The 16,870-nt window shown below is 67.6% G+C and overlaps 3 protein-coding genes across 3 annotated transcripts in view; 2 read left to right on the forward strand and 1 right to left on the reverse strand.

Moving 5' to 3' along the window:
• The first annotated feature begins 18 nt into the window (after positions 1–18).
• CHLRE_16g685950v5 (uncharacterized protein) lies at positions 19–3,800 on the forward strand. The gene is made up of 4 exons (XM_043071558.1): positions 19–572; positions 810–1,738; positions 1,897–2,117; positions 2,242–3,800. Exons 1-4 carry the CDS (start codon positions 276–278, stop codon positions 3,228–3,230), a joined length of 2,436 nt encoding a protein of 811 aa, XP_042915932.1. The 5' UTR covers positions 19–275; the 3' UTR covers positions 3,231–3,800.
• A 65-nt stretch (positions 3,801–3,865) lies between these two features.
• On the reverse strand, positions 3,866–8,908 carry CHLRE_16g685900v5 (uncharacterized protein). The gene is made up of 9 exons (XM_043071552.1): positions 8,640–8,908; positions 7,786–8,063; positions 7,183–7,591; positions 6,746–6,918; positions 6,284–6,386; positions 5,970–6,108; positions 5,229–5,673; positions 4,852–4,971; positions 3,866–4,506 (listed from the first exon to the last, which is right to left on the reverse strand). Exons 1-9 carry the CDS (start codon positions 8,874–8,876, stop codon positions 4,434–4,436), a joined length of 1,977 nt encoding a protein of 658 aa, XP_042915933.1. The 5' UTR covers positions 8,877–8,908; the 3' UTR covers positions 3,866–4,433.
• A 100-nt stretch (positions 8,909–9,008) lies between these two features.
• Positions 9,009–16,870, forward strand: part of CHLRE_16g685901v5 (uncharacterized protein) — a 13,532-nt gene continuing 5,670 nt past the window's right edge. The window contains exons 1-17 of the mRNA XM_043071553.1: positions 9,009–9,287; positions 9,398–9,472; positions 9,570–9,647; positions 9,958–10,014; positions 10,491–10,600; positions 11,270–11,345; positions 11,718–11,836; positions 12,334–12,460; positions 12,725–12,856; positions 13,122–13,232; positions 13,660–13,731; positions 14,049–14,188; positions 14,574–14,656; positions 15,072–15,163; positions 15,625–15,714; positions 16,189–16,253; positions 16,690–16,748. Of these exons, the coding sequence (XP_042915934.1) occupies positions 9,228–9,287; positions 9,398–9,472; positions 9,570–9,647; positions 9,958–10,014; positions 10,491–10,600; positions 11,270–11,345; positions 11,718–11,836; positions 12,334–12,460; positions 12,725–12,856; positions 13,122–13,232; positions 13,660–13,731; positions 14,049–14,188; positions 14,574–14,656; positions 15,072–15,163; positions 15,625–15,714; positions 16,189–16,253; positions 16,690–16,748 (1,546 nt within the window). The 5' untranslated portion in view covers positions 9,009–9,227. The remainder of the gene's footprint in view (positions 9,288–9,397; positions 9,473–9,569; positions 9,648–9,957; positions 10,015–10,490; positions 10,601–11,269; positions 11,346–11,717; positions 11,837–12,333; positions 12,461–12,724; positions 12,857–13,121; positions 13,233–13,659; positions 13,732–14,048; positions 14,189–14,573; positions 14,657–15,071; positions 15,164–15,624; positions 15,715–16,188; positions 16,254–16,689; positions 16,749–16,870) is intronic.

The raw sequence follows: 16,870 nt of genomic DNA on the forward strand, positions 1-16,870 counted from the left end.
AATTGTTACAGTGCATTGGGTATGGTTCTGAAGCGGCAGCTCAGCGATGTTGCTGCGTTTCACGCCGTTGATTGGACGGGCTGTCCTAATGTTTAAGTATATCAATGTTTGACCATTGTTTAAGTTAAATTGAGTTGAATAAACACGAAAACCCGAGCCAGCAGCTGGCGGAGCACGACTGCAATTTTGGTCGCTGTGACCCCTGGTTGTCGCATAGAGCTCGCGGATGCGCCCGTGACGCTGTGCGCTGAATATATAGCGCGTGGAGCGTGGGCATGCCGGCGCCGGACGCAGTCGGGGGCCCTGCAGCTGCCACTGTCGCTGGCAGCGGCGACCTCGCGGCAGGGGGAGTGCCGCAGCTGCTAGCCGGCTTCCAGCTGCAGCGGCTCTTGGCTCGCACCCACTTCTCCTGCGTCTGGGCTGCAAGTCGCGATGTGACTGAGCCACACGTCACCGGGGGCGGCGACGCCGACGGCAGTGCCACTGGTGTCGGCGCCCGGGACGCCGGCGCCGGCCACGCGGCCGGCACCGGTCGCAGCGGGGCGGCGGCGCGGGAGTGCGTTGTCATCAAGGTGAGGGGACCGGAGCGGGAGTGGGGTGGGAGCTCGTGAGCTGGTACTTGGTAGGCGGCAGGCTGCTCAGGGGGGGGGGCAGTGGATGGTAGGCGGCACCGTGGCAGGCTGGGCCCCGGTAGGGCACCAAGCGTGTTTGGGCGGACTCTGGGGTTATGCTGGCGAGAGCCCTCTCACCCATTTGTAACCCGTCTTGCTGCTGATCGTTGTTGTCGTTGTTGTGGCTGCACGGCACAGGCCCTGGACGCGGGCCGCCCCAGCCACGCCGCCCTCGCAGCGAACGAGGCGGCCGCACTGAGGCACCTGGAGGCGGCGGCAGTAGCAGCAGCCACTACAGCAGCAGCAGCAGCAGCAGCAATCACTACAGCGGCAGTAGCAACCAAGCCGCAGGCGACAGTGGCTGCAGCTGGCGGAGGGACTACAGCCGGCGGCTCTCAGCAGGGGGAGGAGGCAACGGCTGCCATGGAGGCGGCGGCGGCGGCGGCGGCGGCACCGGGGCCGCCCGACTCGTGGCGGCGGCGGCGGCTGCAGGCCTGGGCCCCGGCTGTGCGGCTGCTCGACACGGCCACGGCTGACGTGGACATGCGGCGGCTGCTACAGCTGCTACTGCCGACAGCTGCTGCCGCACCGGCTGAGCGCTGTGTCGGGCATGGAGGTACAGGTGGCGGCTCAAGCGCACACGAGCGCCGCGTGCTGACGCGTCAGCAGCAAGAGGCGGAGAAAGAGCAGGAGGAGGGGCAGGAGCCGCTATGGGGCGCAGGAGCGGCGGCGGGCGCCGCGGCGGCGGCACCGGCGGCGGGCCGGCGGCGGTGGCGCTGCCTGGTGTTGGAGGCTCTGGGGCCCACGGCTGCAGACGTGCTGGAGTGCTGGCGGGCTGGGGCCCTCAGAAGCGGCGGCGGCGGCGGTGGAAGTGGCGGCGGCGGCAGGAGCGCTTGGGCGGCGGGCCGAGCTGCTTTAGGCGGCGCCGGGGGCGGAGGCGCGGAGGGCCGGGGTGCGGGAGGCGGAGGCGGGGGCGGAGCTAGGGGCGCGGGGGCAGTGGAGGCTGGGCCGGCGGACGTACGACAGGAGGAGCAGCAGCGGTGGCGGCGGCGGCGGTGTGGACTGCCGCCCGCGGCAGTGCGTCAGTTCGCGGCCCAGGCTCTGGCAGCCCTTCATGTGATGCACACGTGAGAGTGCTTGCGGGCCGAGTCGTAGCGGCCGCGGCACAGCGACCGCAGGGGCACAGCGAATAGCGGCCGCCTCCACCGCACCCCCACCGCAACTCCCAAACACACACACACACACACACACACGCCGCTTGGCCCCGAATTCGGCGCACGTGCAGGCACGCGGAGTTGGCGCACAACGACCTTAAGCCCAGCAACTTCGCCTGGAGGCAGCAGCCGCCGGGGCGCGCCGCCACCGGTGGCGGCGGCGTCGGCGAGCGCGGGAGCGGGGACGGCGGCGGCGCTGGTCACTGGGCGCTGTTGGACCTGGGGAGTGCGTGCAGCCTGCGGCCGGAGGGGCAGCGCGTGGCGGAGGGCCCGGCGGGCGCCGGCGCCAAAGGTGCGGCGGCAGGGACCACGCAGGGGAAAACACACCGCGGGCCACTCTTTTTAGCCTTAGACCAAATGATCTACTTACCCATACATAGGCAAGTACGACATGTCACGATGTCCTTTGTCCACAGGCTACATCCGCCCTTGCCAGTCGCTTGTTGCTGCCGCCGCCGTCATTGGCAGCGACAGCGACAGCGAAGGCGGCTTTGGCAGCGCCGCCGCCGCCACGCCAACCGCAAGCTCCCGACACCCTGGCCACCCTCCGCCCGCCGCCGCCGCCGCCGCCGCCGCCGCCGCCGCCGCCGCCGCCGCCGCCGCCGCCGCGCCGCCGCTTCCCTGGTACGACACGCCCGCCTACGCCGCTCCGGAGCTGGCGCTGGGCCTGGCGCCGTCGGCCGCCTCCGATATGTGGTCCCTCGCCGCCTGCGTCTACGAGCTAGCCGCCGGCGAGCAGCTACTGCCGCTGCCGCCGCAGCTCCTGGCGCCGGAGGCTGTAGCAGCGGACTTGCCGGGGGTGGCGGAGTTTCACCTGGCGGTGGTAGAGGCGCTATTGGGGCGGCCGCCGCCGGCGGCGCTGCTGCGTCGGGCGCCGGCGGCGGCGGACTTTTACGACGTCGGCCGGCGGCCGCGGCCGCGGCTGTGGCTGGGGCGGGAGTTTGAGCTGCCGCCGCCGTGCGGCCTAGCGGGGCGGCTGCGGCGGGTGGCGGCGCGGCAGGCGCGGGGCGGTGGCGAGGGCGGCGGCGGTAGCAGCCGGGAGGAGGGGCAGCGGCGGCGAGCGCAGGGGCAGGGGCAGCAGCTGGCGGGACGCCCCGGCGGTGATGGTGGCGGCGGCGCCGGCGGCGGCGGCGGTGGTGGCGGCGGCAGTCCTGGCGGCGCCATGCTGGCGGCTCGGACGTCGTGCGAGCGAGGCACGGCCGGGGCCGCGGGCCTGGTGATGCCGCAGCTACTGGCGGCGCCGGCGGAGTGGGAGTGGGAGTGGGGCTCGGAGCTGAGTGGCGGGTGGGATGAGGCGGAGTGGGGCGGCCTGTGCAGCTTCCTGGCGCCGCTGCTGCAATGGGACCCGCGCCGCCGGCCGCCGGCGCATGTGGCGGCGAGGCACCCCTGGCTGCGGGGGGCGTGAGCGGCCGGGGCGGGGCCATGTCCCTATGCCGTGTGCCGTGCCGTGTGCCCAAGGGATAGGCCCCATGTGATGAGCGGGAATGCTGAGGAAAGAAAGAAGAGGCAGGCCCAGTGACTGGTCTCAGCCGGAGGATTTGAATGACAGACTGAGCGGCCGGGGCGGGGGCTATCTTAACCACCGTGCCGAACTGCTGGGCCCCGTGCTCGTTGGATTGCCCGCCCAAGCGCGCGAATTGCGAGGTGCCGTGCCTGGCGCGGGGCGGCGGCTGCGGGGCGGGGCGGTGGGGGCCTGTGTGCCGCCGGCGGGTGCGGGTGTGCGGCTCGCGACAGCGGCAGCTGCCATACGGATGAGCGGCTGGCGTCAGGCGGTGCGAGGGCCGCGCTGCAGGTGTTCGCGGGGTGAATGTACTTGGCTACAAGAAGGGTAGCGCTCGTTTGAGTGCGCGGCGGACCGATACATCAGACTTGCGGCGGGATGACATGTGTGTATATTTCGGTGGCGCCCGCTGGCGACTTGACGCTACCGACCATCCGCCGCCCCTCCCCTTGAGCGCTGCCTGGATACGGACTGCTTCACCAGCCTCCCTGAGCCCTGACCGCCCGTGTATACCAGTCCAGTAGTCACTAGTCCGCACCCAGACGTTATCATTACATCAGCACCATGTACAGCCCTGCAGCAGCCACTGCCAGATGATTGATGGTCACGTGTGGGGCTACGCCCTGTCGCCCTGGCCTGGTGTCCTGAACCGCGCCAATACGATACCCCCTTGCCTCAGCTGTCTTGTAACTATCACTGCGCGGCAGCAGCACCACAGACACCGGTGATAATAAACGTGCCACCCTTGACACCGCACACGTCAAGAGCCCACCGAGCTCAGATTATGCGCTTCTTAGTTGCCTGGCCCGCAGGCGGCCAGCCCTCATGGGTCACGCCCACCAGCTCGGCCATTCCATTTCAGTCGTACGGCCACCTCCTCACCGCCCAACTTCGTATGCTGCGCAGCACGCCACCCATAACCCATCCCACAGTTCACATCACCACCCAGGCCAGTGCCAGCCCCCAAACGCCTACCGCCAATCGCATGCTGCTACTTGGCACTCACGCCTGCTGCCTCCGCACGACACCACCACTCCTCCTGCTCCTGCTCCTCCTGCTCCTGCTCCCGGCTCCTACTCCACCTCCTTCTCCTACGCCTCCACCTGCTCAGGCGGGCGCGGTGACGCTCATGTGGTAGAGCTGCGCCTCCTCCACCACACTGCCGTCACTCAGCTCGGCCCTGGGGGGGGGGAGACGGGGGTTGGAGGGGTTGGAGGGGTTGGAGGGAGCGGGGCGGGGGCTTGGGCGAGGGTGGCGAATGGAGTAACCGCGACATGTCGGAGGGGCGCGGAGGGGCGCGGAAGCGTGCGTGCAGTGACGCGTCAGAGCTTGGGCAGCACCGGGGGGCGGGGTCGGCGACTCAAGGAGGCGAGGGTCCTATATATGCGAGAGCCCAACAAACACGCCCAAAACTAGAATAAGTCGAGCGCCCGACCACCCACCGCGCGCCCATACGCCTGCTGTCTTCTTCTCTGTACCATCCTTGCGCCCCCCCCCCCACACGCGCGCGCGGCCCCGCGCGCACCTGTATGTGAGCCCAATGTCCAGGGAGCGGTGTGCGGTCTTGCTGCGCACCATGCTCAGCCGGCCCGTGATGACGCGGGCGCCGGGCGCGGCGCAGCCGGGCGTGGCCAGCGGGATGGGCCTGCGTGCAGATGTGTGCGTGCAGTCTGGGTGGGAGAGCTTGGGAAGGCAAGTGGCCTGAAGCAGCAACAAGGCACATCCCGCCGCGCAACAGTGCGGCTGCAGCACAGTCGCCCCCTTCACCGCCGCCCTACTCACAGCCCACCCCCACTCGTAGCCTCACACCCCACTCTCAGCCCGCCCCACTCTCAGCCACCGCCTCCCTCGTTACAGCCCACCGCCCCCTCACAGCCACCTCAGCCCCCCCCCGACACTTACTTGCGCAGCGTAAGCAGCGTCTGCACCCAGTGCGTGGTGGGCTCGAAGGGCGAGGTAGACAGGCGGACCGGGTGCTGCTGGCAGTGCCGGCCGCTGAACTCCGTGTCAAACCACAGCACGATGCACCCCACCTCCCCCTGCCCCTGCTGCCCCGCCCCCGCCTCCGCCGCCTCCACGCCCGCCGCCCCAGCCTCCGCCTCCGCGCCCGCCACGGGCGGCAGCAGCTCCAGGGTGAACTCCGACGTAAAGTCTTGGTCCTCGGGTTTCATCGTACACATGTCGAGCTGCCGTACGCGTGCCGTGGTGGTTCGCACGTGCTTGCGGTCGATGTCCAGCACCACCGCCTGCCCGCGGCCCGCCTCGGCGATGGCCCCCGCAATGGGGCTCATGTCAAAGCCGTACACGTTCCGCCAGAAGCCCAGCCCGCCCGCCGCCTCGCTCGTGCCTGTGATGTGTGTGTGGGGATTGGGTGTGGCGTGTGTGGAGTGCGGGGTTGGCAAGCGGGAGGGTGAGGTGCGGTGGAGGGGTTTCGCGCAGGGGCGGCGTGGCGGCAGCGCTCGCGTGCTGCGTGACGGCAGCCCCACCCCTCCCCCCTCTCTTACCACGTTCACGCACACTGCCTCCCTCTGCCCCGGTTCCTTGACAATGGGGACCTAATGCTTTGGGCTCAAACACATGACCCCCCTCGAACAAACCCTCCCCCGCAACCCCTCCCTCCCTCCCGTCCTCCCTTCCCCTCACCCGCGATGTAGATGTTTGCGATGTCTGGCAGCACGGCGCCGCCGGGCCTCAGATAGCGGTCGCGCGCGTGCAGCACCGTGTCCAGCATCGTCTCAAACAACAGCGCGTAGCCCATCCACTCGCTCACAATCACGTCCACCTGTGTGTGTGTGTGTGTGTGCGTGTGTGCGTGTGTGTGTGTGCGTGTGTGTGTGTGCGTGTGTGTGTGTGTGTGTGTGTGTGTGTGTGTGTGACTTTGTGTGTGTATTTTGTGTGTGGTGTGTGTGCGTGTGCGTGTGTATCCTCCCCTCCCCTCCCCTCCCCTCCCCTCCCACCTTATCCACGGGCAGCTGTCCATCCAGCTCCTCCACCTTGCCCGCCACCACACTCATGGGGCCGCCCACCGAGTCCAGGTAGCCGGCCAGCTCGGCGTGGCGCCTGGAGGGGGAGGAGGGGTGGGGGTTGCAAGGATTGGTACAGAGAAGTGGGGGAACATTCATGATTACTTAAGGGAGTGAGCGGAGGGGGAGGGGGAGCGGCGGCATAGGGAAGATGTGGGGTTTAGGAGTCCAGGAAAGATGGCGAACGAGGGCCGATGAGAATGCAAGGCACCCGCACGACACAGCCACGCCCAAACAAGGGCCCCAATTCACGACATCCCGCCCCCAATGAACACACGGCTACACCAACACTCCTACCCCCGCCGCCGCCACCCTCACCCAGCCCCCCCCACACACACCAGCTCCCCCTCCACATCCCACCCCACCCCAACCCCCCCCCCCGCCGCCGCCCCTCACCTCGCGAAGCCGGCGATGCGTTCCGAGCCGTCCACCGCCACCACCCGCGCCGCGCCGGCCCGGCAGGCGAACAGCGACAGGATGCCTGTGCCGCAGCCCACGTCAAGAACCGTGGCGCCGCGCAGCAGACCCGGGTTCAACTCCAGCGCGTCGCGGTAGGCCTCCGTGCGGGGCTGGGGAGGAGGGACGAGGAGGAGGGGGAGGAGGAAGAGGCGAAGGAGGCGAAGGAGAAGGCCAAGCGGGATGAGGGCGATCAGGACGGATGTGTGGAGGATGAGGTTTAAGCTTTGGAATGGCGGCCGTGCCCTCCCTTGTGCCCCCCTACACGCCCCCTTCCATCCCACAGAGCAGTTGCACATGCGGGCGTGTGGCTGGATGCAACTGAGGCGAACACACGCCCCCGGCACGCACTCCCCTCCCGGCCTTCCCCCCCTCACCTTGTCCCCCAGCATCTCCCTGTGGATGTCAAAGTAGCTGTAGCTGTCAAAGTAAGCCGCGTCCACCCGCTTAGCCTTGGCCACGGCCGCCGCAGCCGCAGCCGCAGCCGCAGCCGCCTCGGGGTCGGCCGCTGCAGCCGCCTCCCCCGCCGCCTCGCCACCTGCCGCCGCTGCGGCGCCCGAGGAGCCCGACGGCCCGCCCGCATCCGCGCCCGCCGCCGCCGCCGCCGCCGCCACCGCACTAGAGCCGGCCGCTCCCTCCCCCTCCTCCTTGAGCTCGTCGGGCAGGAACTCGTGCCGCATCGCCTCCAGCGCCACACGCAGCGCCTCATTCTCCGCACGAAGCCGCGCTAGCTCCGCCGAGCCCGAGCCGCTTGCGCCCGCGCCCGCGGCACCACTGCTGCTCACCCTGTGTGCACACGCGTGTGTGCGCATGTGTCATACACGCGCGTGTTGAGCGAGGTGATTGGGCAACCAGTGTAAACAACACGCATGGTACACCTGTTCACCCATTCACATAGTTCCGGCACTGCTCTCGCCACTGCACTCCCCAACCTCGCCGCACCCAACGCCCCCTTGCCGCACGCAGCACCCCCCGCTCACCCCGCCCGCTCCGCCGCCGCCGCTGCCGCCGCCGCCGCCACCTCCTCAAAGTCGTAGCACAGCAGGGCATCATCCTCCAGCACAGGCACCAGGTACCGGTCATCAGCCCACGGCGACACGTCACCGCCCGCCGCCGCCGTCTTCCCAGCCGCCCCAGCCGCCGCCGCCTTGCCGGCAGCCGCCGCCGCCGCCAGTGCTGGCAGCGGGTCTCGGCCGGCCACCACCTCGCCGCGCACGAAGTTGATGACGCGGATGATGCCGTACTCGTCCAGGCCCTCCTGCAGGCGGGGGGAGGGGGGCAGGGAGGGAGAGGGAGGGTTATGTGCCCGAGCCATACAGGAATTGCAAAGACTAGAGGGCAACCGGGTACGACAAACGCGACGGGGGGGCTACGGGGGGCGCAAAAAGGGGTAGGCAGAGTTGGGCTGGCAGGGTGTGCGGCGGGACAAGCGCACAGGCGTTGGCGTTGTGCAGGTGTACGGATGGGACAGAGCGCGCGGGACGCCGTTTGGAGGTGGGAGCGGTAGGGTTGGCGCTTGCGTCGCGTCCATGATGGAAGCGCGGCACACGGTGGCTATCGCGGGGCGAGGCGTGTCGTGGTGTTTGGCCCAACAGCTAGCGGCGGGTAGTGCCGACGAGCGCGGCCGATAGTGGCGAGCCACACGTCCTCCCTTCCACGGCCAAATCCCCGGCCGCATCCACCCGCCCCCGGCCTCTGGCTCGCTGCATGCGGCATCGCGGTGCCGCGGAAGCAGCAACGGCGGCTGATGTCGCGCATGCTCGGGACCGGCACGCCGTGAGGGACCCCGACCGGCGGCGAGGCATGCATAAGCATGCGTCGGCATTTTGCGCACCTGAATTGCAAATTGGGGTAGGTCGAACCCGTGCTTCTCCGCGTCGTGCTGCATGGCTGCTTCGGGGTTGGGCAGCCGCTCGGGCCCAAAGAGACTTTTTGTAACGTCTTCGTCTGCATCCTCCGCATCGCCGTTCCACTCGTCCCACTCCTCCTCGCGGCCGCCCGCCTCGCCGGGGTTCAGCTCCTCCTCCTCCGAGCTCTCATAGGACTCGCTGCCGTCCTCGTGCTGTGACATTTTTAATATTGATACTGCAAGTAAAGTATTTGTGAGCTGGCTTTGAGAATGCCGAATGCAGTTCTTAACAATTGCATCACAGCCTTCCAGCCCAGAATCCAAGCGCCGCGTTCACCAAACAGTTGTATAGGTGTAATTGCCTGTCGCGATTTTGCAAGGAACCGGCAAAGTGCAGCAGAAGCTTTGAGGCTTCCCGCAAACGAAGCTTTCTTGATTCTTTGCCGCGCCCGCTGTGAATACACCACAACGCTGCTTGCAGTGCTATTCTATAGCAAACAACATTCCATCACAGACGGGGACGTTTCTGTTTTTGGCGCAAGGCGGGATCTCCTGAAGGCTGCAGCTTGAAAAATGGACCCGGAGCTGCAGCAGCTAGCCACAGTCTTCCAGGCGACTCTGTCGCCTGATAAGGTACAAGGATTCGTGTGCGGGGAAAGGCTTGCGGCTGTCTCAGTTTGAACGAGGGATTCCGTGAGCGCTTCCACGCCCGGTTAACGCTTGGTGCCAACACTACATCGCAGGATGCTATCAAGGCTGCGGAGCAGCAGCTGAAGGCGGCCGCGCAGCAGCCGGGCTACTGCATTAAAGTCCTCAAGGTGGGGGGTATCCAGCGCGCAGTCACCCCTAGCTCCCCCCCTGCTTACGGCCGAATCAACACGGGGCCCTTCTTTGCCTTGCTCCCTTGCCTCCCAGCTCACGGCCACGCCCATCGATGATGCCATCCGGCAATCTGCGGCGGTGAACTTTAAGAACGTGATCAAGTACCGCTGGGTGAGGGCGGGGCCGCGCTTATGTGTATGCGTGTGAGGGGAGGGGGGGAGCAGCGTGGGGCACCCCCAGGGAGGGTGGGCAGGGAGGGTGGTGGGGTTTGAGCGCACGGGAGTTGAGCAAGGGAGCGCGGGCCTGGCGGCAAGCGGCACACCCACACGGCCACGAGGGGCGCCGCCACTGCGCTGCTTCAGCTCCGGACAGCTGTGCCACCCACACCCACACCCACACCCACCCACACACACACCCACACACACTCACTCTCATACTCACTCTCACACACGTGACTGCGCCTCGCCTGCTCCTGCCGCAGGTGCCCAGTGAGGCGGACCTGTACGGCGGGGCGCAGCCGCTGCCGGATGCGGAGAAGGTGCGGCGCGGGCGTGGGGATCGGGCGGGCGGGTGGGTGGGGGGTTGGCTGGGGTTGGTGCGGAGGGGTGGGGCGGAGAAGGTGCGGCGGGGCGGGGGGACGCGGGGAGGGGGCGTGCGGCGGTTGGGGCGGCGTGGGGCTTCGGCGTGTACGGATGCGGGCGCGGTTGTGGGTGGTAGCGGCAGTGGCAGCGGCGGCAGCGGCGGCACTGGTGATGGGCTTGGTGGGGGCTGACGGGGGACAGGGGGCATGCGGTTAACAAGCGCGAATGCGTGGGCGTGGGTGTGGGCCCGGGACAGAGTGCATGGCGCCGCTGGCGTCCACACCTCAAGATCCCCAAGCCTGGCCCGGATCGCGGCGCAGCCGGCTTGCAGCTGGTGCGCAATAGACCGTGGACCCCTCCCCTCACCCGTGCCCCCTTCACGCCTGCCGCCGCCCCGCCCCCTGCCTCTCTCCCTCTCCTGTCCCACCGACAGGCCCAGATCAAGCAGCTGCTGCTGTCTGTGGCCCTGGGCTCGCCGCCCCGGGTGGCGGCTCAGCTGAGTGAGGCGCTGTCCATCATCTGCGGATACGACTTCCCGGCAAAGTGAGGGGGCGGGGAAATGAGAGCGTGAAGTTTGGGGGGGGGTTGAGGTTGTGGGGTAGGGAATGAGGGGGCGGGAGGAATGCGGGCGTGGGTGGGGCAATGAGGGGATGGGGGAATGGGGGCGCAGGGTGAATGGCGGCGCAGGGCGAAATGAGGGGGTGGCGTGGATGCGGGTGTGGGGTGGGGGTTGGGTTGGCGGCAAGGCAAGGAGTGGACCAGCGTGCGGCGTGGAGTGGGCGGGGTGTAGGCAGGAGGCAGGGTGGCGGCGGGGGAGGGAGGCGGGGGAGGGGGCCGGGTTGAGACGGGGGAGCTGCAAGGGTGTATCTACTGGTGGTGGTGGGGCGGAGGGCTGGTGTCGGCGGCGGCCGTGTGGCCAGCCGCTGGGGGCGTGGCTGGGGGCGTGGCGGTGTGGGTGGGTGGGCGGGGGGGGGGGGGAGCAGGGTGAGAGGCAGCGGCAGTGGCGCACCCGCGTCGGGGCCGCACAGGCACAGGCCAGCGCGGTTGGCGGCTGCGGCTGCGGCGGCGGGTTGGTTGGAACCATTCCGTACCCTGCACCTCATGTGGACGGCTCGCTCCAACCCTTCAGCGCCGCTTTTCACTTTGCTCCCGGGCCCCGCCTCCCGTTCATTTTGTTCTCTACATGAACGGCTGCCTCCCCTCCCTCCTTAGGTGGCCTGAGCTGCTTCCCGAGCTGGTGTCCAAGTTGGGCACTGAGGACCTGAGCCACGTCAAGGGCGTGCTGCAGGTGGGAGGGAGGGGGGTTTACACTCATGACTAGTTAAGGAAGTGTGGGGGGGGAGGGCGGGGGAGAGGGGAGGAAGGGGAGGAGCGGGAGGGGGGACAGGAGCACGGGGGAGCAGGGAGGACAATGGGGGCTCAGGGTCTACATGCACGGCTCACGAGAAAACCTCACCCCACGAAGCCATGCGCCCGTCCAGCCATGCGCCCACGCGGCCACACGGCTATCCGGCTTTCCGGCCACATTTGTGGCGGCTGCGCACCTCCGCCCACCGCCCCCTCCTCCCGCATCCCTACCCCCTCCCCTGCTGCAATGAATCTTCTCGTCATTATGCATCATGCATGGAATTCCCCCAAACGCCCCAAACCGCCTCCCCAGGTGGCCAACAACGTGTTCAAGCGCTTCCGCGGCCAGCCCAGCAGCAACAACGTGCTGGCCCAGGAGCTGGACATGTGCCAGCAGGCCTTCCTGAGGCCGCTGCACGAGACACACACGCGGTAGGCGAGGGGGGTTTTGAGGGAGGGAGGAGCCGGGAGGGGGAGGAGAAGGGGAAGGGGAGGGAGGGGGGAGGGAGAGTCAGTGTGCGTGAACAGGGTAGAGAGGAGGTAGAGAGGGGGCAAGACGCATTTCATTCATGGTTGATGTGGAGACGAAGGCGTAGCCAGGAAATAGTAGCACAGCGGGCGCGTTGGGATGGGGAGGGAGGGAGGGAGGGATGGGGAGGCATGGAGGTGCGGACTGTGGGCTGGGCTGCTGGTGGCATGCGGTGCGTGGGGGACTGCGGCCGCCTCAAAGCCGCAAAGATGTCTTGCGAGCGGGCCAGCCGCTGTCCGTCGCCTGTCCTGTCCTCATGCCGTGCCTCCTCCCTCCCTCCGTGTGCACACACTCCCACTCCCACGCACGCCCACCCACAACCCCAATCCCACCTCCACTCCCACGCTCCACTCCCCACTCGAAACCCTAAAACCCTAAACCCTGCCGCTCGCGCCCGCAGGCTTGCGGGCCTGTTCCCCGCCGCCTCCGCGCCCGGCGCCCCGCTGGAGCCGCTGCGGCAGCTGCTGGGCTGCATGCGCCTATCCTTCCGCATCTTCTACTCCCTCTGCTCCATGGGCCTCTCGGATGTGAGTGCTGGGGGTGGGGGTAGGGTGGGGTAGTGGGGCCCGTGGGGTGCGGGATGGGTCGGTGGGTGGAGTGTGTGTGTGGGGGAGGGTTTTTGTGTGCGTGTGTGTGTGTGTGTGCGTGTGTCAACCTCACCTCCTCCACACACACACACACACAAACACGCTATACTTGCATAGTACACACACAGCTCACACAGAGCACACACAGCCATCATCACACACACACACACACACACACACACATACGCAATACACCCGCCCCAGGCCACGGAGGGCGAGCTGGGTTTCTGGATGGACGAGATGCACAAGTGCCTCACCTACGAGAACGCGGCCCTGGAGGAGAGCGACCCAGACAAGGAGTCGGTGCTGGACGGCGTCAAGTCCGCGGTGTGCCAGGTGCGTGACAGTGTGGATGTGTGCACTTGGGGTGTTGATGCTGTGTTATGTGCGTGTGTTTGGGTGCGGAAGTACCGGTACATTCCTCGTTGCCAGTAAGAATCACCACCGCGCCCATCCTTGGAGGTTTTTTTATGGCATTAAGTCAAGATTTCACACGAACCGTTCGCATGAACGGCTACCCCCCGTACAAGTTTGCTTCTTGAGTAATTATGAATGTTAACCCCGCCCCCCTCCTGACGCGCGCGCCCCTTTCACCCTCCAGACTGTGGACCTGCTCCTGGAGATTGACGAGGACACGTTCAAGCCCTACCTGCAGCGCTTCGCCGCCAGCGTGTGGGGCGTGCTCATGAAGGTGTCGCACAAGCCCGGACAGGTAGGAGTGAGGGGGAGGGAGGGGAGGGAGGGGAGGGGAGGGGCGAGGGGAGGGGCGAGGGGAGGGGAGGGCAGGGGCAGGGGAGGGGAGGGGAGGGGAGGGGAGGGGAGGGGAGGGGCGAGGGGAAGGCTGGATGTCGTGGGGAGCAAGCGGAGGCTGCGGGAACGTACAGGTCCTCCCTCTTCCTCCCCCAAAAGCAATGGTTCAACGTTAACCCCCAAAGCATAGGCCACGCTCTCCGCGTGGCCTTTTGCGTTGGGTTCGGTTAAGTTTGGGCTGGTATCTTCAGCCCCCCTAGTAACCCTCCTCCCTCCCCCTTCTCCCTCCCTCCCTTCCCCTGTGCTCCGCTCGTTTTAACTTGGTTCGGTTTAGTTTGGGCTGGTATACACAACCCTCCCCTCCCTCCCTTCCCCTCCCTCCCCCCCAGGACAACCTAGCCATGGCCGCCATCAAGTTCCTCAACACCATCGCCAAGGGCGTGTTCGCCAACCTGTTCCAGGTGGGGGGGGGGAGAGGTTGGGAGAGGCGCGGGGGTGCGGGGATGGGTGTGTTTTACACACGCGCACACGCGCGCGCGCCCGGCCTTGTTCGCACAGACTTAAAGCCAGGCCTCATGTGCCCTAACCCACACACTCCCCGCCCCACCCTCCACCCCACGCCATCGCCTTCGTCTAACTCGTCATGCCTGGAACCCCCCATCCAACCCCCTATTCGTTGGGCTTGGGCGTACAACTTCCTGGCTACGGGGCAATTCCTTCAGTAATTATCCCCACCCCCCCCACGCCCCCCCCCCACCACTGCCCTAACACCCCACAGGCGGACGGCGCTCTGCAGCAGATCTGCGAGTCGGTCATTGTGCCCAACCTGCGCGTGCGGCCCGAGGACGAGGAGATGTTTGAGATGAACCCCACCGAGTACATCCGGCGGGACGCGGAGGGAGGGGACAGCGACACGCGGTGAGGGGGGGCGGCGGGGAAGGAGGGAGGGATGAGGGAGGGAGGGAGAGGGGGGTGGAGGAGAAGGGGGTGGGGGAGAGGGCGTTGGGGGAGAGGGGAGGGAGAGGGGGGTTAGGGGAAGGGGAAGAGGGGGTGAGGGGAGGGGCGTGAGGGAGAGGAGGAAGAGGCGGGGGATGGGGCGGGGTATTTGCCCGAGCCCTTGAGGGAGTAGGGAGGATGAGGGCGGCTGAAGGAGCAGCAGGAACAGGCGGGAAGAGCGTGGGTGGAGACGGGGATGAGGAGATGCATGGAAACCAGCGGTCGAGGGCACATCACACCTTACCCCCCCCCCCCGCTTCTCCACCTCCTCCCCCCACTTCTCCCTCACCTTCCTCCTCCCCGCCAGCCGCCGCGCCGCCGCTGACCTGGTCCGCTCGCTGACGGACCGCTTCCCGGCCGAGGTGTCCCGCCTCTTCACCGGATACATCAGTGAGTGACGGATGGGTGGGTGGGGACAAACAACAGTGGGCCCAGGGGTTGGGGGCGCTAAGCTTTCAGGGCTTGGGGCTCGCAACGGCCCCGGGCTGGATCCCGGTGGTTTGGTTGCGCTGGGTATCGGCTTCCATATCTCTGCCACTAAGCCCGCTCCACCCACCTCCGCCCGCTCACCCAACCACCTCCCACCACCAACCACCTCCCTCCGCCCACCCACCACCCACCCACCTCCCTCCACCCACCTCCGTCCGCCCATCCAACCACCTCCCGCCACCCACCCGCCCACGTCCACCAACCACCTCCCTCCGCCCACCCACCACCCACCCGCCTCCTCCCACCACCCACCACCCAACCACCTCCCACAACCCACCACCGACCTCCTCCCCCCGCCCGCCTCCCTCCCCCCCAGCCGCTGCGCTGGCCGACTACGCCGCCGCGCCCGCCGCCAACTGGCGCAGCAAGGACTGCGCCATTTACATGGTCACCGCGCTGTCGGTCAAGGTGCGCGCGTGCGCGGGTGTGTTTTTTGGGGGGGGAGGGGGGATGCGGGTGCGGGGTTGCGGGGTGCGGGTAACTGGGCAGTGGGGTGGAGGGCGGGTGTTGAACGGCCGGGTGCTTACGCCGAGCCGCGGCATTCAGCATTCAGGGCGCGTGTGGGACGTGTCATTCAGGGCGCGTGTGGGACGTGTCATTCAGGGCGCGTGTGGGACGTGTCAACGCACTGCTCACCACCACCACCACCACCACCACCACCACCACCACCTGATCAACATCCAATGCCCCCGTCCCCACGCTATAACAAACGTCGCGCCAGCTCCTGTTGCTGGCCGCTGCGGCCGCATGCCCCCCCAGTAACGCTTGATGTTCCCTAAGATGGTCTACCGTCGACCACTTCATTGACTAATCATGAATGTACCCCCCCCGCCCCTTCCAAACATCCTTGCAACCCCCCCTTTCTTCAGGGCCGCACCGCCGCGCACGGCGCCACCAGCACCACCCAACTGGTCAGCCTGGTGGACTTTTACGGCGCCCAGGTGCTGCCGGAGCTGCAGGTGAAAGCAGGAGGAGGGGGGAGGCACGGGGAGGGGGGGGGAGGGTTACATTCATGATTAGTTAAGGAAGTGGTAGACGGTAGACCATCGGAGGGAGGGAGAGGGGGAAGGGGCGGGGCAGGTGGGGGGGGGGTTGTAGATACCAGCCCAAACTAAACCAAACCCAATGCAATAGAGCGAGGAGGAGAGCGTGGCCGATGCCGGGGGGGGAGGAGGAGGGGGAGAGGGGGCGGGGCAGGTGGGGGGGGGGGGAGGAGGGAGGGAGGGGGAGGGGCAGGGGGAGAGGGAGGGGGAGAGGGGGAGGGGCAGGGGGAGAGGAGGAGGCGGGGAGAGGGGGAGGGAGAGGGAGGAAGGGAGGAAAGGGCAGGTGACGGTGGTGGGCTGAGGGTTGGGGTGTGGGGTTGGGGTGATATCCGTATGGTTGGCGGACGTGGCAATGGCGCCCTGACCCTTCCTGCTCCCTCTCCCCTGCAGAGCCCCAAGCTGAATGACAACCCGCTGCTCAAGGCGGACGCAGTCAAGTTCGTCACCACATTCCGGTGAGGCGCCGCGAAGGCTGGTGGCGGTGTGTCAAATGGCATCAGCAGGAACAAAGTGCAATGACAGTGTATGCGATGCAGGCTGGTAGCGGTGTGCGTGTGTGTGTGGGGGGGGGGGATATGGAGAGCTTGTTGCAGTGAGTGGTGTCTGGCAGAGATGGGGGCCGGCGGGGGCTGGGGTGGGCTTGGCACGCGCACGCAGTGCCCTCGCGACGGACTGCCGTACCCACATGCTGTCTGCGCCGCCCACACTGCGCCCAGGCATCGCCGCCATCGCCTTGTCCGCGCCTGAACCCCCCTTGCCGCCGTATCTTCCCGCCGCCCTTAAGCTAATCACGATTGAGACCCCGCTGCCTCCCCCCCCCTGCCTACGCCTTCACTTCTTAATTAATCATGAATGTAACCCCCCTGTCCCCCCTGTCCCGCCCGCCCGCAGCTCCATGCTCCCCAAGGAGGCGTGCCTGGCCGCCGTGCCCTGCCTGGTCAACCTGCTGGGTGCGTGGGGAGGGAGGGAGGGAGGGAAGGGAGGGAGGGAGGGAGGGAGGGAGGGAGGGAGGGAGGGAGGGAGGGAGGGAGGGAGGGAGGGAGGGAGGGAGGGAGGGAGGGAGGGAGGGAGG

The sequence above is a fragment of the Chlamydomonas reinhardtii genome, chromosome 16, assembly GCF_000002595.2.
Source record: "Chlamydomonas reinhardtii strain CC-503 cw92 mt+ chromosome 16, whole genome shotgun sequence".
NCBI classification, from domain to species: domain Eukaryota; kingdom Viridiplantae; phylum Chlorophyta; class Chlorophyceae; order Chlamydomonadales; family Chlamydomonadaceae; genus Chlamydomonas; species Chlamydomonas reinhardtii.

Bases quoted from the DNA above. Each gene is read 5' to 3' on its own strand.
- CHLRE_16g685900v5 (XM_043071552.1), bottom strand. From the start codon at position 8,876: ATGTCACAGCACGAGGACGGCAGCGAGTCCTATGAGAGCTCGGAGGAG. The intron at 7,592-7,785 runs GTGAGCGGGGGG...GTGTGCACACAG, and splicing joins GCGGCGGCGGAGCGGGCGGG to GGTGAGCAGCAGTGGTGCCG. The intron at 6,919-7,182 runs GTGAGGGGGGGA...CCTCCTCCCCAG, and splicing joins GGGAGATGCTGGGGGACAAG to CCCCGCACGGAGGCCTACCG.
- CHLRE_16g685950v5 (XM_043071558.1), top strand. From the start codon at position 276: ATGCCGGCGCCGGACGCAGTCGGGGGCCCTGCAGCTGCCACTGTCGCT. The intron at 1,739-1,896 runs GTGAGAGTGCTT...GCGCACGTGCAG, and splicing joins GCCCTTCATGTGATGCACAC to GCACGCGGAGTTGGCGCACA. The intron at 2,118-2,241 runs GTGCGGCGGCAG...CTTTGTCCACAG, and splicing joins GGCGGGCGCCGGCGCCAAAG to GCTACATCCGCCCTTGCCAG.